This window comes from Tubulanus polymorphus, chromosome 7, assembly GCF_964204645.1.
Source record: "Tubulanus polymorphus chromosome 7, tnTubPoly1.2, whole genome shotgun sequence".
NCBI classification, from domain to species: domain Eukaryota; kingdom Metazoa; phylum Nemertea; class Palaeonemertea; order Tubulaniformes; family Tubulanidae; genus Tubulanus; species Tubulanus polymorphus.
Genome location: NC_134031.1, coordinates 16,509,552 through 16,532,917, shown reverse-complemented (window position 1 = coordinate 16,532,917; position 23,366 = coordinate 16,509,552). Strand labels below are relative to the sequence as shown.

Here is a 23,366-nt window from a genome sequence, read left to right as displayed (position 1 = left end):
ATACAATCTGCAATCAAGTAGACATGATGACTGAATATATTATAATTATGTAATGAAAGATAAACTGAAAATGTGAAGTGAATAATAATCATATTATGAAGTTAAGTAAATAATGTCAGTCTCTTGATTTCATTTTTCGTTGTTTGAAAACTTAACTGTTTTGATCTGGGGGATGCTTGAACATAGGAGGGCCTTCTGCAGTGGAACCTCGTTACAGCGAACTTCACGGGGGTCAGAAATATGTTCGTTATAACCGATAGTCCGTTATATCCAGTATATAATCAAACAAATCTTCTTACTTTGGGCACAATTCTATATTTGTAATATCCGATTAAATCCGAGTTCGTTATAACGAGGTTCCACTTTTTTGAGGTTCTGCTTTTTTGAAGGGTGTGCACCAGTGTGACAGTTGGCCCGGGTCACGGCTATACAGAGTTCTTGGTTGCGCAACAAGTAACACAATGCATGGTTAATTCAATTGATATATTTGAATATTTATTGCGCCGAATGTTGCTAGAAATTGTTGTAAAAGATTCCATCTCTAATACGTATATATCAGAAGAACAACAAATATTGCATTAAATCCAGACGTAGTGTGAAGATAAAACGCACGCGTACCGGTATATTAGAAATATGAACAATAGAAACATTAACATTTCATTAAAATGTAAACGACTAGATTTAATCTCTGTGGTCCGACCAAGCTACACACTTGCTTATCAAATATTCATATCTTATATATTAAATATTCAAATTCCCTCCCAGATATACTATTACTCCTATAATGCATTCAATTACAAGCACACAGTATAAGGAATTTAAGGAAGCACCAATAACATTAGCAATAACCATAGTCACTATAACAATCACTTGCCAGGGTTGATTTGCTTGCAATCGCTTTCATATTTCAGAACAGAATGGTTTGAATTGTTTCCAAAAATATCTAATACACCAATGCTTCGATCTTTAGTAACGTAACTAACATTTAATCGTATCATTATCAATTGAAAGTCCTATGACGAGAGTTACGCACCGACAAAGCTATTTGTATCGATTGAATAATCATACTTGTATCTAGGAAATTTATATCCTAGTTCAACCATCGCCTGGCCCAAATCTCCTAACCTAGCAATCCAGTCGCCAATGTGACTGTTGCTAGTTGACTACCGGTTAAAACCCCGAACTACTACTGTTTCTACATTTATTTGATTGTCTTATGTCGATTTATTTTTAGCAGGGAGGGCTTCCACGTAAGTACGTACCATTTATCACTAGGAAACTAACAACCTTTCTACATAGAGACTAGCCAGAATTTGTAAAGACAATTCCAGAATTTTGATGACTGGTATATTAAGTATATAGTTACAATATATTTATGTCAAATACAATATATTACTGAAAACATAAGAAACTAGAATATCAAAGAAACAGTAATTCTCATCACAACAAAGAGACAAATGTACCGAGGAAATATCGGGCACCGTCATAAATAAAAACTCTACTGTAATAAAATATCTGGAGTATAAATAATATTATTTGTATATAATGAAGCCTAGATTAAATCAAACAAAATTAATCTCCGACAATGAATAGAAAAAAGAATTTTTTCTTTTATAAAATAAAGGTTTGGTGGGAAAATTTTGGCAATGGAAGCAGTGTTTGACGGACATAAATAATAAATATGCCCAAAAATAAATTACACTTATAAATAATAATAATAATAATCATCAAAGCAAAAAGGACTTTTTTACATGAATAATATGTGGTGGAAAATACAGTTAAAAATACAGAGACACGATTGAGTTTTGATAACGACACAGTTAATGAACTGTTCTCCAAATACAAACTACGTCAAATATGGACATTAAACACATCAATATTGATAGTACGACCTTGTACAAAGAAATAGAAAATAAGGTTAGATTCCGAATAGCTCTATTTGGAATGTCTGTAAAACAATAGCAAGGTTTCACGATAAGCCTTTTAATCATATGCAATCGGGCCATTCCTATTTCTAGTCGTGATGCCAAAGTGGTTCCGGTGCATCGTTTTCATTTTCCAAAGCAAACCGTTGTAGAATATTTCTATGAATTTCGATAAATCTAAATAACTAAGAATAAAATCGCGCTGAAAAGCGTTCATACGTCGGAACTGATTTGCTTCCATAGAAGACTTTTCAGTTCGTTGAGAAGCAGCGAATGTTGAAGTTGCATATCGCGCGCGTAGATATTCAACGACTTGCAACGATCGAGTAAAACTTTCAGCTCGCCGCGAACGCCGCGCGGCACGTCGGGGAACATGTAACGCTCGATGATCTGACAGACGTAAACGAGATTTGGACGCACGAGATCCGCCGAACACCGGCGAGTCGCGCGATCGCACGTCGTTTGACACTGACGCGTGTAAACGCAGTCGGCGTCCGCGTTGCAGAAATGTCGTTTCACGTACCGGTGCAGCGTCTTGCGCGGGAACGTCAACGCGAGGTTCGTCACGCGGGCTTCGTAGTTTTTCGTATAACCGATCGTATGTTCGCCGAGGTCGCACATGTAAAACGAACCGTCGGCGCCGTGCTGGTACGCTTCCAACGTGAACTCCAACAGCCCGATGCAGATTTTCACTTTTTTGTGCCACGCGATGTCGTACAAGCTGCTCCAGTACCGATTTATACCGGTAGGCGGCAGCACAGGTAGCGAGTTTTGCAGCACGTACTCGACGGCGTAAAAGTCGCCGCAGAATCCGCGCAGTTCCGACACGTAATGACTGCCCTGGAACACGAGCAATAGCAGAAACTCGTTGTTCTGAATTAGAGACCAGATCGTCTTCGCCTCCGACAACGATATCTAAAACACAAACGGTAATCATTAATGTACAAACTCAGAATTCCCTGATATTACCACATTCAATTATAAGATACCAGTAGATGGGAGGGGCAGAAGATATTCTATAAGGGGAGGCTGATTTTTGGAGGGGTTGATGTGAACATGAATGGGGTGGCTGCCCCTCTAAACCCTGTTGTAGTGAACACCGCTATCATGCGGTTCATCGTGCCAATTATCACCGGCAAGAACGAGACGTCAAAAATTAAAATTCCCGTGATTTTCAAGAAAAGATCGAGTTTTCCCAGCAGGAAAAATGAACCCGTATTTGTCTGGTCTGTATGTACCCCAAAAACTTTGAAATTTACCAATCAAATAAATCACAGGGTCAATCCCTATTTTAAGATCAAAAAAACTTTCAAGTTACGGTTTTTTGAATTTCGTTCTAACGTTTCTATTCCGAATCAGTCCAATACCTTTCCATCGGCGTTGACGTCTGCTACGTTGAGGATGCGACGAAAAATTTGTTCGTGGTCCGATGAACCGAGACGCGTGTCCAGAAAGTCTTTCAGTAACTTTTTAAACGCGCGCACGTTCATGCCCTCCTCGGGAGTCATGTATAGTCCCGAAGCCGAATGGCCGTGCCACAACTGCTCGGCCTGATGACCGAGTTTTAATATCGACGGCTTTTCGATGAATGACTACAAAATAAAAATACCATGATACAAATTTCGTCGTAAAGCTTTCAGACGCCGAGAGTGATAGATTTTTTTTGAAACTCACTATCTGTCCGGTTTTGTCGACGTGGCAATGGTGGAACTTCCATGTTTTCGATTTGCATACATGAGGACAAAGCGTTCCAGTGATGATATTACTCTCATACAATTCACACTACAAACAAGATGAAGACATTTTTAAGAAGCGATATGAGTTTGTGCCTTCTAACTAGGGTGTATCCTTAAGAGTGCCAGGGCACGCCTAGAATATCATTTGCTCATCAGTTTAACCCGGGGGTGACTAAACCCTGGTGAAGGTGTCATACTACAGTTTTCCGCATGTGCTGGGATTTTTGAGGGGCCGCCCTTATTCTTTAGTGTAACATTGAGTCTGCCAAAAGCCGAAATGGCAAGGGATTAACCATCTCTTCAATAAAAATTAAGCTTGATTTTTGCGCAATCCGCTATTCGTCAAATTAACTCGCTTCAAACCATTATTTTAACCCCCAAACAATACGTAGAACGCTATGTATTGACAAACCCCGGTGCCTGCGATTCATGGCTAGAAAGTCACTTACCAAATTCACCCTGAACTGGTCACTTTTACATGGATCCGGTCGAAACATAACGAACACAAACCATATGAGAAATGCTACGAGAGCGATACCCGGTAAATGCCGTGATTTCAGCATCACGCCGAACTGCTGCTGTAAAATACAACACAAATATTAATCACCGGTGCTTATATCAAAAACCATGCAGGATTTCTCTTGACATGACTACCAACAGCAGAACATCGACATTGACATTGGTATTGCTCCAACTCTGTGGAACTCTCTCGATGCAAATATACGGAATATAACTGAAATCAACACTTTCAAACAGAGAGTAAAACATTTGCTTTTCTGCAAAGCCTATGCTCCGTGAATTCAGCACCACTACCATACAAAGCGCTGGTGAACATTATTATTAGTGAAACAGGCGCTATATAAATGTGACATTATTATTATTATTATTATTATTGATCAGCTAGGTGAGTCCAAAATTATTCCCAACCTTTCAATATTTACAGGTACTATAAAATCAAATCAATTGTTAACTAATTTCGCTATATAATCAATTACACGATTTTCCAATGATTTTCTTCGTCAATTCATCGAATCAAAGAGTATGAAATTCATCAACTAATTCATGTCTATATAAATTCACACTTGTACAATCGATAAGATTAATTAACCTGATCGCGGAAAAGATGTATCTGTCTTTTTCCAACTTCGAAATCCAGCTACAACATTGAATAAATACTGTGACAAGGAAAACTACACAAACCTATCAATGTTAGTCTAACAGCAGTTCAGGTCACCTTTCCACTGTGTGGCGCTTAGTGTTATTAAATGATAGTGAATGGTTAGTTTAAGGTACGCAACCATGATTAGGGACACCTAAACTGCAGTCACTCCCAGATCTGTACCTAGCCGTCGTTCCCCAAACAATCTAAGGGAACCCGTAACAACAACTGGTATTCAGACTATCCCAGATCCTTTTTTTAAAACTGATAATCATGGCATGGCAGGGGCTCATATTTGAAGTTTGTGGGACAGTAGCTCAGATCATCCAGCATCCCTGGTGCTAATATAAACCAAAATAGTACCAGGGACACTGGATGATCAAAGCTGCAGTTCACCTCCAAACACAGGGGCTTGTACACAACTTCCGAAAAACAAGTGATCAGGTGGTCACGATGCTGTACTATATAGGTCATTTTTATATAGTACAGCATCGCGACCGCCTAATACGCCATTCTTGCGAGATAATCAACAACCCGGAAATAAAAAATCAAAGCCAGTCAGTTAACAAGCCCCTGAGCTCCAAACTTCAAATACAAATCTTCTTACACAAATTTATCCTTCCTTTTAATTCGAAACATAGAAATCAGCCATTTAGAGGCTCTTGGGTATGTAGAATTTATCAAGAACGACCTAAACTGCAGATTTACACAATAATCAATACGGGGACATGAAATTACTTGCAAGTTGAAGAAATTCTCAACAGATGGCGCTGTTTGTTGGGCCAGGAAAAGAGGACCTGTTTTGTTTATTTCATTGAAATACGCGCGACGTTCACATTCTCATACGTACTTTTAATTTGGAAAAGATACACCTCACGACCATTCTATAGATGCCATTTCGATAAATCGTTTCGTTTAGCAGCAATGAGACAGATTTACAGGAATTTGCAGAAAGCTCTTCGATTTTTACAACCCGGAAGCCATTTTTAATTTTACAATTTCAACTCTTCATTTTATTGACAGTCGTCAAATAACTCAAGTAGAGCTACCGTTTTGTATATGAATATGTAAATCATATTCATACTACATACACGACTTGTTAACAGAATAAATGTAATTACTAATTATTTTTTGATGTAGAGATTAAATACCTCCGTTTTCTGGATGTGTGTCCACCCCGAATTCCTCTTACTTCCGGGTTAATTCCGAGTAAGTGAAATTCGTGCATGTGTGATCTATTTCTATCGATAATAGGCCTTTAAAATATTCAAATCTGAAAATAACGAGATCTATCTGATCTAGAACTATCCAGCCGCTTATTTTTGGTTTCATGGTTTCTCGTGGAATATGCCGAATTTATGATAAATGCTGTATTTTATTGACGGTGTTTTCTAATCCAAGATGGCGGCGCCCATGTGAAATATTTTTTCGATCGTGTAATAGCTAATCTGCCTCCTTGTTTCTCTCGTCCATCTCGATTCGAGTCATTCATATCGGTATACAGTCGGCCACGCTTTGCTTTATGCTAATGAGAGACAAAATCTTTTTATATGCTGACAGAGTCTTATATGAACTGCATGGCTGGTTGGTGTACGCTTAATTTGAGCATTCTTGTTCTTGTATGAGTACTGTGTCGTCCACGATCGCGTGTATACTGACCCTGGGAGGGGGGTGCGTTCTGTGGCTGTGGAACTGACATATGAAAAACTCCTGTGAATTTTTTCAGTAACTTCATTTTCATTTGGGAATCTGTGACAGGCTTGTGATCAATCCACCGGCCTTGAATACACTTAATTATTGATTATTTTCATTCGTTCTTGTTTTCTGTAGATCTTCGAACAGTATGGCAACAATGGAAGAGGCTCCAGCTGTGGCTGAACTGCCTGAAATTAAACTTTTCAACCGATGGGCATCGGATGATGTGCAAGTCAGCGATATCAGTTTAACTGTAAGTTTGACGCATAAATGAACCTAAAAAGTTAGAAATACGATTTGATTTCATTTATCATTTGGATAGTACAGTCAACTTTGCTTAATTCGTATATATGGGGATTCATTGGCAATTTTCATACTGATACAGAGAAATACAAGCGCGCAGGTTTTTGTGAATTAACTGTAGTCTGTATGGGTTTTACGCTGATGATCTCGCCCGTACGGATTAGCTGGGTTCATTATCATCTTTGACGCGTTAATTATTTTGTCAAGATGATAACTCCAACTTATCAACCGGTTTCGATTTTACTTAATGGGTTATTGATCGATAATCTTGCAAAAATGGCGCTAAACTTTAACTGCGAGTAAATTTAGAATAACATTTTCACGGAATTATCAATAACGCGGAATTAGTAAGATCAACGCCGGTTTACAAGCCCCTGCGAGAAAATGGACCCGAAAATTCGATTACGGGTTTGACATATTTATTAATCATTGGTTTGAATTGGTAAAATCTGCACTTGACATCATCTACAAAATAGATGAAAATATGAGCAAAATAGGCTTTGAACGAAGCGGAGTTGGCTGTAACTAGTAAAAGAATAACTCATTTGCCTATGATGTTTTACCGTAATATTTGCTACTCTTGACTTATCGAATGACGATCTCATTACTCTGAGGCAAATAAAAAATTCCTTGCTGCATTTCGATTTAATCGCGTATGATTTCGTAATGATTGTTTTATAATGCATTATTGTCTTGTCGTTACGTTCTAGGATTACATCGCCATCAAGGAGAAATACTCCAAGTACGTGCCGCATTCGGCCGGTCGTTTCCAGGTGAAACGTTTCAGAAAGGCGCAATGCCCGATCGTCGAGCGTTTGGTGAACTCACTGATGATGCACGGACGAAACAACGGCAAAAAATTGATGGCGATCCGCATCGTGAAACACGCCTTCGAAATCATTCACCTTCTTACTGGCGAGGTATGTATTCAACCCTTGATTCAAATTCTATCGTATTGAAATTTCGATAAGTGGGACTTCTTCATTCGCCGTTCTGAGTTTAGAGTTAAGAATATAGTTCATTTTGGAAAGCGGGGTTAATTTGAAAAAAAATTGTGAAAATGGATAGATATCTGTTAAGCATATTTTTTTGTGGCAAAACTCATGAAAGAAATATATGCGATAATTTCTAGAAAAGTGATTTTTATGCCATATGATGTTGAGCTCAGAATTCCTGCACGAACTGAAAGTTCACTTTTAGTCTGTTCAGATTTGGTGATTGGTATCTGCTAGTTATTGTAACTTGGCGTAGAAAAATATGAACAATCCTGCTACATGTATTAGTAATTCCGGAGTTCATTGGTCGACTTCTGTTCTGATTGAACTCAAAAGTCAAGTAATAACAGCTGTGTAATTGGATCCAGCAGTTTCAGGGGATGAACAATGATAATATGTGTTCAGCTCTATGTGCTTTATCACTTGGGGAAATAGGAGTCGATTCTGAAAATATCGTGAAATTGTACCTGGAGAATATGTTAGAATCCGTTAAATTGTATGGCATATTTCTGGTAGATAAAAATATCTAAAATTTTATGATAAATGTTGTCAATTACAGAATCCGTTACAAGTGCTCGCTAACGCCATCATTAACAGCGGACCTCGTGAGGATTCTACTCGTATTGGTCGTGCCGGTACCGTCCGACGTCAAGCCGTCGACGTATCTCCGCTCAGACGTGTGAACCAGGCGATCTGGCTTCTGTGCACCGGCGCTCGCGAAGCCGCTTTCAGAAATATTAAAACGATTGCCGAATGTTTAGCTGACGAACTCATCAACGCTGCCAAGGTATGAAGTAGATTTTTTGTGAGAAAGTTCATCGAAGTTACTGAACTGTGATAGTGTTTTAGAAAGAGTCGCCAGCAAGGGATGAAACGTCACGGAGAAACTGCCAACAAAATAGGATGGAATGAATAATTATGATTGACCCCCGAAATTTTTGTTAACCTTTCCTTAAAAAAAGAAATCTGGATTAAAACATCATATTTTACACACCCCTTTGTATAGATTAACTGTTAATAATATCCGACTAGGTTAGAAGCGGAAATAAGATTGATCCAAATTAACTGAATGAACTGGGTCCAGAACTATTTTAATTGAATTTCATTTTTATCTGCGAATATGTAGTGATCAATCTGTTAGTTATAATATCTATATTGTTTTATGTATTTTGTAGGGATCGTCCAACTCTTACGCGATTAAGAAGAAAGATGAACTGGAACGTGTTGCCAAATCTAACCGATAAGCGAAACGTTGTGTAAATAAATAATATCCTGAACGAAAAAATAAACAAATGGGATAGAATGAAAAATTCAATCGTTTTAGTCAATGTTTCTTGAGTCGCTCGGTGTAAGTTGGATAATCGTTTGTATCGGATGAATGTTCATGGTCTCGATTTTTCCTTCTTCAAAGTTGGATGATTTTTCTTTGTCCCAAAAGATCCGATTGATGCGCGGTTACTGTATATGGAGGAAAGAGTATTTTACAATTGAATAGTATCCAAAAACGGAAAATAAAAAGCATTTTAAAACAACGAACGTTCTCTATAACATACTTATGGAGGGATCTCTTGACCTATTGTTCAAGTTTAGCTTGCACAAACAAAGTTTAAAACCCAGTAGTAGTAATTACTAATTCTACACCTGATGACGTTCTAGCTCCTCCCATACTCTGGGTTTCCAATGGTCCTTCTTATGGAAAAAGTTTGGAAAAACATCATCTTTGTCCTTCTTTTTAACTCAAGTCCTTCCATTCGATTAAAGTCCTTCCAAATTTGATTTTTGCGCGTACCGGTAATTTTGTCACGAATTCAACTGTTGAAGTATTTTATTACTCGGGCCTGTTAATTCAATTGTCAGTAAGATTGAATATACCGGAAAGTTTTATGGAATTATCCTGAAATGTATGACTGGTCTACATGACTAAGAATCCCTGTGAAGGCATTGCGCCCTCAATATACTGGAAGGAACTTCCCGAGTTGTCCAAAAGTCCCTCCTTTTGAGTCTAAAATTGCCGAAAAAGTCCTTCTTAGTACTTCTTTTTACCCTGGCCTTATCACTGGAAACCCTGAATGCTGTACCTGCCAAGTTGGCTTACTATGTTAACTGCATGTACAGTAAAATGATGGTAAACCAATACAGTTCCATGTTAACTTTACTAAGATTTTTAATGAAAAAATCCACAGAAAAGTTCTGTCTGGTGCTGTTGGCATCAGTATTCATGGCCTGGCGGATTTGGACATTCTCCCCCGGCAGGGATTCGAACCCTGATGTGCTGTGGCCGAGTGTTGCGATGCCATCAGGTTCGAATCCCTGCCGAATCTATTTCCCCAATTTAAAATTGATGATGTATAATAAGTAATAGCTTAGCTTAACTTCAATTACAACTAAGACCACATTTACAATGATAATTTGAGGATGATACAGATTCATACGTACAAAAGATGAAACTAGTTCCGCAAAAGTAAAATAGTTTCAGTTACAGACATTGTTAACACTATTTATAATGCTTTTACTGCTTTTGATATTTCATAACGAATTTTTAATGAAGATTTGTAAATTCTTTTTGACGATTTTACAGTTATTCAATAGCCACAAATCTATGCAATTCCGGTGACTGACTGAAATGTGACATTCATTGGCGGGCGTAAAAAATGCTTACGGTTACCTATTTCCTTTCCTGAAGTGTCCAAATCCACCAGAAAGTAAAAAGGGCTGCCTCTAGCGGCGTCTGACTATGGCACCATCGTATATGATTGACTGGTCCTGATGCTGAATAAGTAATGAACAAGGCCATAGGCTCGAACCTAGTATTGACTGATACCGACGATTCCTTAGTGTTACAGTGTTAACTACGGTTAACGGTAAGGGGGTCCCAGGTTCTGAGAATTCACACTAGGTAAAATAAAATAATTTATTGACCATTTTTACATATGTATTTATCATTATATATTATCATTATATTTATCATTATATATTTATCATAAATATGTATGAAATCGTCATTAAATTATTTTATTTGACCTAGTGTGAACTCGCTCATCATATATTTCATTAAATATGTCATATATATTTGATCACTTACTGAAAGGGGATTCAAATTTCTGTCGTAGACAAAACCTGAAAAAACAGAAAACGTCCAGTTTTACAGTATTGCTTTACAGTAGACTTAATGATATATATTTTAAAAGACTAACAGCAGCAGCAGTAGCAGTAGCAGTGTTAAGCCAGTTTCACACAACTCTATCTAACACGTAAGTTATGATTTTATAAGATAATTGTCATGAAGATTCCACTTGCAAGTTATCGGGATGCGTCTAGCTATAACCGTTACTGAAATAGATGGTTTTTTTTCAGGATTCAAAACTGCATTATCTACAATGATCAGTACGTTAAGTTATTTATCTATTCTGTTCATAATTATCTATCTATGCATTATAGATGATTCTAGTAAATTTATCAATATGTATATAATTTTAGGTGAGTTGCATAAAATCGCCGTTCCACTTTGTGGTATTTTTGTGTCTATTTGGGCCATGGCTTCAGCCGCCAACTCGCAGAACGAACGCGATGCCGAATCTGCTGCCGAGAGGCTCCGTCGAGAGTGGTGCGCGAATAGAAACTGTGGCAGTTAAAATGAACGATATGATTTGGTATCCGATATCGGGCAATGGGTTCTAAATTAACTACTCTAAGTCTCTTCATTACTGTTCTGATTATTCACGTAGTTAATTACACATGATTGTCATTTAACTGCAAAATAAAGCTCTAATCAACTTCACTTGGACTGGACTTCAACTGGATGATTTTCACATTTTCACAGTTTCAAGATGTTACCTATTATTCACAGCTATTACGAATAATGGCAATGCCAGACTAAAAATCACATTACTTTAATACTCTAATATGTAAATTTCTTCAGTTTAGTCTTAACTGAATCGTCAAACAAACTTATTCAGAAAGTCATATGTTGAATAACACAGTCCGGTAGTGTCCTCTGAGTATTTCATCTTTCGTAGCGTTGGAGAACCAGGAACTCGTATTATCTCGGTGAGTTTAAAATGGAAGATTTGCATTTTTATCCAGTACGTGAATGCCAGGTGAAATCTATTGGTCCGTGAGATATGAGGCAAGTGCAAATTACTCTGTTAGTTGGATACTGATTACTATATTGAATGGTCTAATAATTTTCGAGAATAAGATTTAATTAAAGATGTCGTAAATTAATTGATTGACTTTGAATTACAACTTTAACGAATTAAATTTTTTTTATTCTGTCACATATTTACAATTTTCTGCAATTTCAACAGTTGTCTCAGTGATTTTATATTACGATTTGTGTTATCCGTTACTGTTACATAATATTCCAATCAAAACCGATCACTTTTCTCTGTTGAAACTCTTCTTCTTTGGGAGTCGTATTCATCGTAATCGGATCTCCCGTAAGCTACAACACAGAAAAAATAACATGATCAACATCTCGATGTATTGTAATTTACCACCAGTGTAAGAACGATAATCTGTTAATCCGTTGGAAACAGAAGACTATTAGCTTTGATTTCATGCTTGTATTATCGAAATCGGATGAGAAATAACAAAATAGTAAGCGACTGAAGTTGAGTACTTAGTAAGCGTAGTTACCCCCCCCTCTTGTATCGTTTTTACCGTTTTATCACCTACAACTCTGATACGGGCCCCTGTGTAATTCAGTCAGACTTCGGTTCTCTCTACGAGCAATCTCTTTTTTGAGATGATTGCTCGTAGGTTCATTCCGGAAAGTTAATTCAGTTCTATGAAATGAATTCTCGTCTTATAAGATTCTTACGGCATCTTTCAATTTGAAACAAAGTCACCGAAATTACAGTTCTGAACACCTTTTGTTTAATCAAAAGGCCGGATTTAAAGAAAAAGAAAATGAAAGAAAAACCATCACCACGATTTTAACAACATGCAGAAAACAAGTGCAGCGATGGTAAGGCGTGTTGCGTTCCATAGTTGTGGGTTTTAATTCGATTTTCAAAAGTAATCATGATGGGCGCAGATGAAACGTTGTGGATTAATGTAAAGATCCCGTTCAATGAGCAGTATGGGCGTCCTCAAAACGACCATCCCTTTGGGCCATAGCGCCGTCCATTTCCAAATAAGGAAATCTGGTGTCAACTTCTTCATAAAATTATGCAAATTCTCCACTATGACGACAATTTATATAAGTCTATAAAACTAGTAATGTTCGTTATATACGGACTAGTATATATTATAGGTTAGCTTTAGGTTAAGATATGAAATCTAGTGGATTTCGCCCTTAAAGAGAAACGCCTTGAAAAATCCTGTGGACGCCTATGAGCAGACAAACCACTTCTTGGAAATGGCTCCTAAAAAGATAGCTGTCTAGGATATCATGCGTAATAGATTCAGATGCAGGTAGTAAATGATAATCGACTACCTCCCAACGATCCACGTTTAGCTGATAGATATTCATGTAGCTGGCTTCTCTGTAATGTTTTCGCGTCCAAAAACCCCTATTTGATAATTTAGATAGTTAAAAACCAATGATTATACATTCACGCCGCCCGCGTACAACCCACACAACCTAAACCCAGCGCACACCAACAATAGTTTACCCGGCTAGTTTTCATCCAGTGTCTTATAAGAAAACGATGACCGCTTCTTTTTGTAAGCTAAAAGCGTTACTTCTGATCCCTGACCGAAGGCTGTCGTAGAACAAAATACAGAGCTTAACAATATGGGGAATAAAATGGAAAAGCATGGAATCTTATGTAGTGTGCTTTATCATTAGGATTTTCAAGAATAGTTACACATCTCATTTACACATTCGCAATTTGCTTTTGTTCGGTAAGAATTCAATATACGAAGCGTACCTTTTTCTTTCAACCCCTTTCCATAGTTTCTATATACGAACACCATGGTGAATAGTAAAGTGATACGAACGATGAGGGCTAGGGCCGCACACGCGAACGTCACCGCTTCAATCGATTTACTCGCGCGTTCCGTTATCGTACCTGAAGACTAAAAAAACAACCAAAAGACGGTTAAAATCGAAAATAACATTTTAAATTCACCCCAGTGAAGTGCATTACTTGTTCCTTATTCCTTATTCCGTTACTTATCGAGAATTAATCTCCCAATAAGGAACAATCAACTTGTTACTTGTTCTTTATTCAGATTTTCGTCTTTACCGGTTCAATTTTCGTTACTTACTGAGAATTCATCTCCCAATAAGGAACATTACTTGTTCCTTATTGGGAGATGAAGGGGTTTCACTGGGGTTTTAAATTCCCGGTCATTATCATTAGACGCTCAATTTGATATTTTTGTCCATCCAGTTCAGGCAACAATATCTATTGATTTGTGTATCTCATTTCATTGCATGCTGTGAGTCATACATTTTATGGTAACGAAAACAACCCCTTCCGTTGAGGAAAAAATAAACCATATATCGTTGAAGTAGAATTGTAAATCATGACAAACGAAAAGAAATGACGCAGTGAAAACCCTTCTATTCAAATATATACATTCATTGGTGAAACACGAAAAAAGGAAGTATTCACAAATTCGAGGTAAACAATTCGAATTAACTTCCTCGTCTATACACTTTCATACTACACGTTGATATAAAGCACGCATAATAAGAATCAAACTACATTAGATTAAGACTGACTTTATGTGTCTGAACGGTTCCTTACGTCATAGATTTTCCAAATAATGTAAGCCGGTTCGAATACACCACTGATCAAAAACACCAACGTCATGATTTTGTTTTCAAATCGCATCTGAAACAAAAGATACGAATAAGATCGATATTTCGTGGTTTGATGAAGTTTATTGTAACGAGGACAACAGCGATGGAATTGAAGATAATGTTTGAAGCATGTACGAGTAGAGAATCTCTCGACTTACGCTAAGAAACCCCATGATCAGCCACAGTACACTCAGTGGAAACCCAACTCCTAATACTATCTGTTCTTTCAGACCAATTTCTCGACCATTTTGCAAAATAAGCAACACCATGCTAACCTACAATCATAATTTCATTGATAGGCCTATAACCAACACGGAGGTGTCCTATCTGTTTTACAGCAAGTCTGAGTGACACTTTTGATAAATAAAAAAATGTTGTTTTGCCGGGAGCATCAGGGGCGGTTCAAGAGGCCAGACTTGTCACATCCCAGCGCAATGTCCAAAAATATTAATTATACTGCCGCATAGAGGGGCTAATTTCGAAGAACTTGTCACATCCCAAAAGTATTATTTTTGTTGATATAATGAAGAAGGGCGCTAAAAAAATTCATGGACTCGTACAAGTCTCATAAGTGCCCCTGGATCCGCCCCTGAGCATGAACGAGGTTTTAAAGTCTGAACGAACTAACCTCCAATTGGAAGTCGAACTTGAGAAGTCCCGACGCGAAATACATCGTTTTGCAGATTTTTTGTAAGGTTTCGTTGGCGCCGACCGTGCGAAATATCAGATTACCACTCTTATGGTATCGTATGCTAATCACGATGCCCAGAACAATATTTACCGGTCCCAAAATCGAGGCGCATATCAAACGAGCCTACAAATAATTGAAAAGAGACGCTGAATCTGAGTTTAACAAGTTTCATCTTCTAATTTTTGAATGAGTTCAAATTCTGAACGCGTCTGTTAGTTTCGGGTGATATGAACATACCAGTTTGACTTTATCCTTAACATTATTTGACGAGGAGGCGAAGTTGGCGATGATGTATACGATGACGATGACACAAGCGATGACATAAACGATGATTTCGTACGGCCTCTCTCGCAATACTCCATGCAGGATATAGTAAGAACAAAGTGCTACAAAAGATCGTTAATCTTTAAATTCGACCACTGTTAGAATTGGTTACTGAACAAATACTACACTTTACTGATATTATACATTGGAAAACATGAAAATATTGAAAATAATTCGGAAAATACTCCATGTTTTATCAAAAACAGTTTTGATTAGCTGTTTAATATCGTAACACGCGAGACAAAGTATCGATATATACCTGTATTGATAAGTAAAATAAGGGCAAATGTGAAGTCATCTCCTGTGACCCCTTGAACTAATTTGGTAATCGTCAGACCGACAGTTCCCAGAATACTGATGAAAGAAATAACGAGAAACGCAATCTCTTCTGGTTGCAAGTCGTCCCATTCTCGAGTCTACACATGGAAATATGAGAAAAATTACCGGCAACTTTTGATGAACGTAGTTACTCATTTTTTTTCACCTTAAATCCACGGAATATATAAATCAAATTTTGAAGAAGTAGTTAGGTTAAAGCTAATAGCAAGTCAATCGTTGAAAGTCTTTCAGTTCATTTTTAAATGATTCAAACGCTATGATTAGGTTTACAAATACGTATTCTACGTAGGCCTGACTCACCGTACGGTGTAGGCCTATGTATGAATATATGCCGAACGTATTCGATGATATTTTTCATATCGTAGATCGGGGATTCAATTAACTACTAACGTCGCGACGAATATCAGAAAATATCATGTTTATCATCTCAGTTTAATACTCTGTACGTACCCTTCCAACGACCGTGTCGCGAGTAGCCGCGCGGGGCCTTAAATCTAAAACGACACTGCCCGAACTGCTCCTTTGCGACGCCTCCATAGCACTGTCACCACCGCTGTTATCATACGAAACAGGAACTACAGTTGGCATAGTATTATTGTTGCGGTTGATGATGATGCGGGCAGGTGATAGCGATGAGAAATCCCGCTCATTTTACATCTGCTTGAAACTTAACCAGTGCAGTACGATATTAAATATATACTGCGCTCTATATATTCCTATATGTATTTGATTATGCTATTACTTGTTCATATGAATCTGTGTTAGTTATCGTAATATCATGTACACTGGTGTAGACATAATCAACACTTGACGAGGGAGGACAAACGCTTATCAAATAATGGCAAGTTTGATCAGTAATATAAGTCACATGCATGCGCGTAGAAAAGGAAAAATTATGAGAAAGAGTTTTGTCCTTCGACCGGATGCCTCACCAAGCTGGATGCATAAATGTAAATGATAATAAAATACTGATAACAATTTATTTTTGGTACGGTAAAATTAACTTAGAATAAAGTTTCAGTTTCTTTTTCGCCATAGCCATTGGTTAAAAAGACTATAATCATCCAAGATCGTCAATATCAGTAGAGAAAGATACGCATTCATGATATAAGACAGATATGATAACAAATAATGTATAAATATATGATCAGTTTATTATCGTTTGAGGTAGATCAATGTATAGCCTACGAATTCTCGCGCCTGATAGCTCGAGTTTTTCTGAAACAATTTTCACGATTATCATTCGGATTTTTTGCATGCATCGACAGAACCAATCGCTGAATTGAACGCGTTCCATGCTGCCGTATTCTTGAAACAAACCGTTCCACCTCCTCTTTTGAATTGCGATTTCTAGAAAGTAAAATTCATCAATAAATATTGTCACGTTTTCATAGATCATATGATCGTTTATACAATCCAATAAAGTTATTTTTAACGCTTTTTTTCAATTACTTGGAGTACGGATCCGCCTCCCAAGAATCATCAAATTAAACAAAAAGAATCCTTTTTTTATTCCTCCGTGTTTTCATCACAGTTTTGCAATAGATTTTTTTGTCTTGTCCGTCTAGTAACTTGTAAAATTCATGGTGATCTTAATGTTCAATCTCGTGATTTGCAAAAATTTTAGTTTTTTCATCATTTCTCCCATCATTTGAAACAAATTCATAATAATTTTCACTCCTTTTTTCATTTTTTCCTGCAGCCCTTCCGACGATCTATGTGAAAAAAAAAATACTTAAATGATCGAAAAGAAGATCATTTAAATTCTTTTCCTGTCAGCTTCTTTTCTAAAAACGCGTATTATAAAAACAAATGTGTTTGCATCTTTTAATTTTTTCCCTTCGCCCTCCCATTTTTCTTGAAAAAGATCCGTGCTCCAAATGATTGAAGAAAGGCCTAATTTCCCAATGAGACTAAGTTATTTCATTTATTTACCTGTCTGTTGATATCCCCGACGCACACAGTCGAATGTTCGCCGTCAGACACCGCGTATTTCGAATGATCTTGATGGTTATCGAATCTTATGCTGTCCAACTGAACGGAGAGTATATTTTCAACCTAAAAACATTAACAACAGCAAAGATTGTACAAGAAGAATCAATTAAATAGTACAAGAAGAATCAATTAAATAGTACAAGAAGAATCAATTAAATAGTACAAGAAGAATCAATTAAATAGTACAAGAAGAATCAATTAAATAGTACAAGAAGAATCAATTAAATAGTACAAGAAGAATCAATTAAATAGTACATTCGAAGACTGATTTTGCTTGGTAAATCTTCATATTGGTCTCACACAACATTGTATGCCTTACTTTCGGTCCAGTGAGCGGACAGAAAGATGGCAAGTTACGATATTTGGGTCCGTTTTGCCACGTTTCGGTTCTCAAATCTGTCCCAAACTTATCGGCAACGAATTCGTACAGATCTGCGAAAACGAATAATATGAATATCATTACCGAGATAAATAAACGAAATAATAGTTAATTTCGCCATTCACACATCAATAAGCTGCTTGTCGGATTACCGTTACTGAACTTCGTGTGTTTTGAAAACGCTCTGAATTCGACGCCGGCAGATGAGGTCAAAGTTCTCTCCAAAATCCATGGCGCCGAATCGTTTACATGTCCATTTACCACTTGTTCGAATAATGGACTCACTTTGAACTGTGTTGGTAGACGACTGTCGTATACATTTGGTATACTCATAGCCAGAATATCGCCTACAAATCAAACGTTTCGTTCTGTTCATATTTTTTACATTTTGCTTGAAATTTTATGGATCAGCACGGCCCAGTTTCACGAAAAAGTGTAAGCCTAACACGGTTAAGTTTGAATTGTTGTCCTCATTGAAGAAATGAAGTAACCAATAGCGACTACACCAAAAATTTGAGTTAAACGCTTTTGTGAAACTGGGCCCAGGACTTAAGTTTTCATAAGCACATGTTCAATGCCCTTACCAATAGCGTCCAAATTGTCAACAGTCGCCATCGAAATACAAAGGGCTGCTTGTCCAAAATATGTACCAGAATGGGGCCATTCATATGGGGTGCTCGGTGCGTTTGGGAATCCGGGTGTATTCTGTATCATCCAAAATCCACCAAGAGGACCAAAAAGTAATACTCCTGTCAAATCAAATACATTAGATGAGTCGACCACAAAAAAAAAATAAACTGAGAATAAATGTGTTTAAAGCTGTTGGTACCTTTTTGATGTGCTAAGTTGAAAATTGTCTTCCCTCTTGGTGCCCTATCATTCATCAACAATCTTAAAACATCCTATCAATGAGAAAATTTACTTAACCATCGCCGATGAATGAGAAAAATAAAAACTACGCTGAATTAGGTAAATTTTTTCAAAGATTTCAAGTACCTTGTCTAGTTTATCTGCATCGTACATTTGTTTAAGGGTGTTAGCGATAGCGTGACCGCTTGACGCGTTGACCGATACCTCAGACAACGTAAATCTAGGGTTCCTAGCATCCATGTAATAATGCGCCAAACCAACTTCGATCAGTTTGTTGCTGTTTTCACGATCTCTCGGTAACTTGTAAACGATATACCTTAAAAATTTTCAAACACGACTTTTGAAATGTCGAGCCCAATTTTAATTCGTCGAATATACGACGTATTGATATCTTCATTATATCGTAAAGAGGATATTCAAAACAAGTTTTCGTCATCGTTATACGTTACCAGTCAACATCCTGGCCGTTTGGATCTTTACACGTAAATCTACTGCCTTTACTCCGCGTGTAATAGGCATCAGACGAATGCAGCGCCAAAGAGCAGGCGACGATCAAAAATATAGGTAGCATCTCGTATAAACGTCCGTGTCTCTGAAATTTGACTCAAACGACACTTAGGGTTTTATTTATAGCCGATGGAGACTTGATTAGAATGATAAGCACGATAGGCGATATCAGTAACCATTTATCTCGTGTCAAACTGATGGGAACACGAATAGGTGTCGACGCTTTTACCTTCAAAGTTGCCATGGGGGTCAATCATCTATAATATCAGTTCAAAAATGATAGCTTTACCAGATTGTGGACAGATTTTTGTGTAACGAAAATGTGTCTGTATAAACCGAGAGAAAAGTTCTTGAATATACGTATTTGAGCAACGTTTTGGCTATCATCAGGCGTACTGAATACAGAATGAATATGTGTCCGCGTAAGTCTTTCATTTTCTTATGTGTAATTGGAATGAATCATTTTCAAATGCAAGTCGTATATAATGATTCTATATTCTGTTGATTATGTGTGTAACCTAATAGCCAGATGAAAGCTGTCTTGGTTTATACGTGCATGGGTATTTCTATACAAAAAATCAAATATTGATGATAGATTCTTGTCAATTTCTGAATTAATCAACAAAACATTTTCTTAATGATTTACAAAAAAATTCTATTCATTGGATCTTTTCGTATTATTGATTCAACGTTTTTTTATAAAAGGGCATTCCAAGAAATATGAAAAATTTATGAAGCCAATCAATCAATTTTGATTATGTGGAGATATGTAGATTTAAAGATAGAACATGAAAATTGTGGAATTTTTTTTGGCCTACTTATCAGATCTAGGGGAAAGGTAAAATGATAGCATATGATGAATAGGTTTATAGTTACAAAACTTTATTTCGTACAAAAGATGCTTTTAAACAAAAACATTTACAAGTCATTCGTATAAGCAAAGATATAGCGCTGTTAGACAGAATGGTGAATACATATTGAAATTCAAAATAGAAGTAATCATAAAACTCGTGAAGTTCAGAATATAGTAGTTAAAGCTTAGCAAAATCTTTACTACTCTGAAATTTATTTACTTTTATTACTCTGAAATATCAAAAAAGGTTTCATTTTATCATCTTATTCTTTCTTAAAAGAGTTGTACATGTGCACATTATGTCCCTAACAACTATAGCAGTGAACAAAATGAGTGTTGAGCCTCAACTACAATGTACAAATCATTTTAATGAATACAGCTACGTATACTGCGTAGGACTATTATGAACGATCATTCTACGCCTAGGAATGAATTTCAGTGTTTCGTCAATGTGATTAGGACACTTTTCGATGGCTAAAATCAGTGACTGGAACACGCGCCATACGTTAGCATCAAATATACAAACAGTACCACCTCCTCTGTGGAATTGAGAATACTGAAAAGGCAAATAAACAGAATTAGTTTCGTATCATCCTGGAGTAATCAGACTGAATACTCCAAAGTTATCATTCTATATGATTCGTATCCGTTAGGCGATCCCATGAAACATGGAACAATCATCTGGGAAAGGTATGGGCAAAAAGTGTATAACGCAAGTTGTGAATAAGCCTGGGTAGGCCTTGGGTAGCTCTTTGAAATAATGTTCGGGCAATCCTGTAATACCTGTCGATTAATGTCTCCGATACAGACAATTGGTGACGTATCGCCTACGGCATACTTGGAATGGTCGTGAGTGCTGTTGAATACTATCGAATTGCCAAGTTTAACGGTAATGATATTTTCAACCTAGATTACAAAAAAAGTTTGTGCACATTACTTTTATGATTTACGCCTTCTAAGTATATTTTGCCATCCAGATTACTAGATTTCTTACCCGGTAACCCGACGGAGGGCAAGTTGAAGGAATACGATGTCCATGTTGCCATGTTTCAGTTCTCAGGTTAGCCTTTAACCTAGGAGCTACGAGACTACCATACAGATCTTAAAGAAAAAACGATTTAACATTAGTCTAGAAATAACGCAAGGAATAATGAAAAGAAAATGGCGATGGAATATGATATACCTTTGTTAAACTTCTTACTCTTCGAAAATGCTTGGAATGTTTTTAAGTAAGTGCCGGATGCCGTTATAATCGACGATTTATAGGTGACATTCACGGGTACTGCTTTGTTGTGAGCTATTTGCTGAAACATCGCGTTTACCTTGAACGTCTTTGGCAAATTGAAATCATAAACCGTTGGGTGACTGATAGCAAGTAGATTGGCTGAAAAAAAATGAAGGTATCTGTTGTAAATACAATAATTGCATTTCACTCCCACGTCAGTATAAATCATATACATTTACTTGTTACCTATGACATCCAGAAAAGTGGAATTCATACTAATACACAGGAAACTTTGTCCATATCTTAAATCTTTATCAGGCCATCCGTAGGTACGATTAGCCCTGTTTGGAAACCGTGGCATACTATGAACCATCCAGAATCCTCCGTCACGATTGAACAGCACAACTCCTGTTTCAAACAATGTATTAACATTTACAATCCCGTAAAGCTACGTTTGTAAATTGAGACAACTGGATTCAATTTACCTTTCTGGTGGGCATGGTACGAGTCTTTGTGTTTGTCTGGTGTTTCATCATTCATAAGAAGTCTCAAAACATCCTAAAAAAAAAACATTTGAAAAATCATAATAATTTTCAAACGAAGTTTTTGTTAGTTGTTCTCAGTGATGATTCGATTAATGTTTACGGTTTTCTGTATGAATCCATCGTGCATCTGTTTGAGCGTATTTGCCAGGGCGTGTCCGCTACTACTAGCCACGGAAACCGGGGAAAGTCGAAACGGACTCGGATTATTCGCATCCAGGTAAAAATGTGCCAAACCGGCGGCTATCAGTTTGTTTTTGTTTCCTGGCAATTTCGGTACTTTGTAGACGATAAACCTAGAACACAAAATGCGATAGTTAACCATCTTTTGAAGGCCATTGCTGTGTTTCGTATGCGAGATGAGTTCACAAGATGAGTTTGAATGTTCGTATCCTAAAAGGTGTATACGGTCTGGTAAGAATTGTGCTGTACGAAAAATGATATATTTTGATATTTGTAAAATTCTTACACGATTAAACGAAACTCAGTTTCGCGCGCTGTGACGTCATTTGTATGACGTCAGGTGCATTATATTTAACCCTCTAGTTACCATCTAATCATGGTCACCAGTATAAACTAGATCCATCGACGATACTGCTGACTGCTGACTGCTGACTGCTGACAATACACTAGAGCATGTATGAAGCGAAACTGACTTACCAACTAACATTTTTACCATTTGGATCCTTACAACTAAAACCGCCATCATCAACAGCAGCGACAGAACAGCTCAGTAATAGTACGACAAACGCTACGTAACTCGCAGCGACGAAATCATACGTCGTCATCGTAGTAAAAATTATGCGTGAATAAGACCAAAACTTGTTAAACTTGTTGATATCATGATCTACATAGATCATCAAGAGCTTTGTTCGTGGTTTCCCCGTTCACGCATAGGGGCAGCACAAAGAGAATGTTTGCTTTCAAATATCTTTATTTTTTCTCCTTTGTGAACAAAATTATTTTCTCCATCAACATACCATCTAAATGAAAGGAGAATAATGAAATTATCCTATCATCTGCGAAATCATCGTCAAAGAGAAAGAATTCATTGTTTTATATATGAATAAA

General features: G+C 37.1%; 5 protein-coding genes across 13 annotated transcripts; 1 reads left to right on the top strand and 4 right to left on the bottom strand.

Moving 5' to 3' along the window:
- Positions 1-127: 127 nt before the first annotated feature.
- Positions 128-5,862, bottom strand: LOC141908107 (divergent protein kinase domain 1A-like). 6 transcript variants are annotated; one of them, XM_074797949.1, is made up of 6 exons: positions 5,428-5,537; positions 4,862-5,072; positions 4,111-4,239; positions 3,600-3,707; positions 3,293-3,517; positions 128-2,840 (listed from the first exon to the last, which is right to left on the bottom strand). In XM_074797949.1, the coding sequence occupies exons 3-6, from the start codon at positions 4,222-4,224 to the stop codon at positions 2,139-2,141; spliced, it is 1,149 nt and encodes a 382-aa protein (XP_074654050.1). In that variant the 5' UTR covers positions 4,225-4,239; positions 4,862-5,072; positions 5,428-5,537; the 3' UTR covers positions 128-2,138. The 6 variants fall into 6 exon arrangements, with proteins under 6 accessions (XP_074654050.1, XP_074654049.1, XP_074654051.1 ...); XM_074797948.1 differs by having other exon boundaries at positions 4,862-5,084; positions 5,428-5,473; XM_074797950.1 differs by lacking the exon at positions 4,862-5,072 and adding an exon at positions 4,770-4,817 and having other exon boundaries at positions 4,111-4,236; positions 5,428-5,456.
- Positions 5,863-5,991: 129 nt separating this feature from the next.
- LOC141908110 (small ribosomal subunit protein uS7) lies at positions 5,992-9,128 on the top strand. The gene is made up of 5 exons (XM_074797953.1): positions 5,992-6,029; positions 6,651-6,768; positions 7,529-7,738; positions 8,373-8,600; positions 8,989-9,128. Exons 2-5 carry the CDS (start codon positions 6,664-6,666, stop codon positions 9,055-9,057), a joined length of 612 nt encoding a protein of 203 aa, XP_074654054.1. The 5' UTR covers positions 5,992-6,029; positions 6,651-6,663; the 3' UTR covers positions 9,058-9,128.
- Positions 9,129-11,958: 2,830 nt separating this feature from the next.
- On the bottom strand, positions 11,959-16,716 carry LOC141908853 (uncharacterized). Of its 4 annotated transcripts, none has more exons than XM_074799084.1 (9): positions 16,375-16,714; positions 15,845-16,001; positions 15,499-15,647; positions 15,199-15,384; positions 14,729-14,845; positions 14,515-14,601; positions 13,690-13,837; positions 13,254-13,329; positions 11,959-12,257 (listed from the first exon to the last, which is right to left on the bottom strand). In XM_074799084.1, the coding sequence occupies exons 1-8, from the start codon at positions 16,510-16,512 to the stop codon at positions 13,286-13,288; spliced, it is 1,026 nt and encodes a 341-aa protein (XP_074655185.1). In that variant the 5' UTR covers positions 16,513-16,714; the 3' UTR covers positions 11,959-12,257; positions 13,254-13,285. The 4 variants fall into 4 exon arrangements, 3 of the variants coding, with proteins under 3 accessions (XP_074655185.1, XP_074655184.1, XP_074655183.1); XR_012619642.1 differs by having other exon boundaries at positions 12,185-12,257; positions 13,254-13,521; positions 16,375-16,716; XM_074799082.1 differs by lacking the exon at positions 11,959-12,257 and adding an exon at positions 13,432-13,521 and having other exon boundaries at positions 13,285-13,329; positions 16,375-16,716.
- Positions 16,717-17,115: 399 nt separating this feature from the next.
- LOC141909206 (plancitoxin-1-like) lies at positions 17,116-19,739 on the bottom strand. The gene is made up of 8 exons (XM_074799591.1): positions 19,618-19,739; positions 19,295-19,484; positions 19,128-19,200; positions 18,883-19,047; positions 18,451-18,645; positions 18,239-18,351; positions 17,860-17,982; positions 17,116-17,274 (listed from the first exon to the last, which is right to left on the bottom strand). Exons 1-8 carry the CDS (start codon positions 19,737-19,739, stop codon positions 17,164-17,166), a joined length of 1,092 nt encoding a protein of 363 aa, XP_074655692.1. The 3' UTR covers positions 17,116-17,163.
- An 801-nt stretch (positions 19,740-20,540) lies between these two features.
- Positions 20,541-23,123, bottom strand: LOC141908458 (plancitoxin-1-like). The gene is made up of 8 exons (XM_074798520.1): positions 22,956-23,123; positions 22,399-22,591; positions 22,239-22,311; positions 22,000-22,161; positions 21,712-21,912; positions 21,523-21,629; positions 21,312-21,434; positions 20,541-21,084 (listed from the first exon to the last, which is right to left on the bottom strand). Exons 1-8 carry the CDS (start codon positions 23,081-23,083, stop codon positions 20,908-20,910), a joined length of 1,164 nt encoding a protein of 387 aa, XP_074654621.1. The 5' UTR covers positions 23,084-23,123; the 3' UTR covers positions 20,541-20,907.
- Between the last annotated feature and the right edge of the window lie 243 nt (positions 23,124-23,366).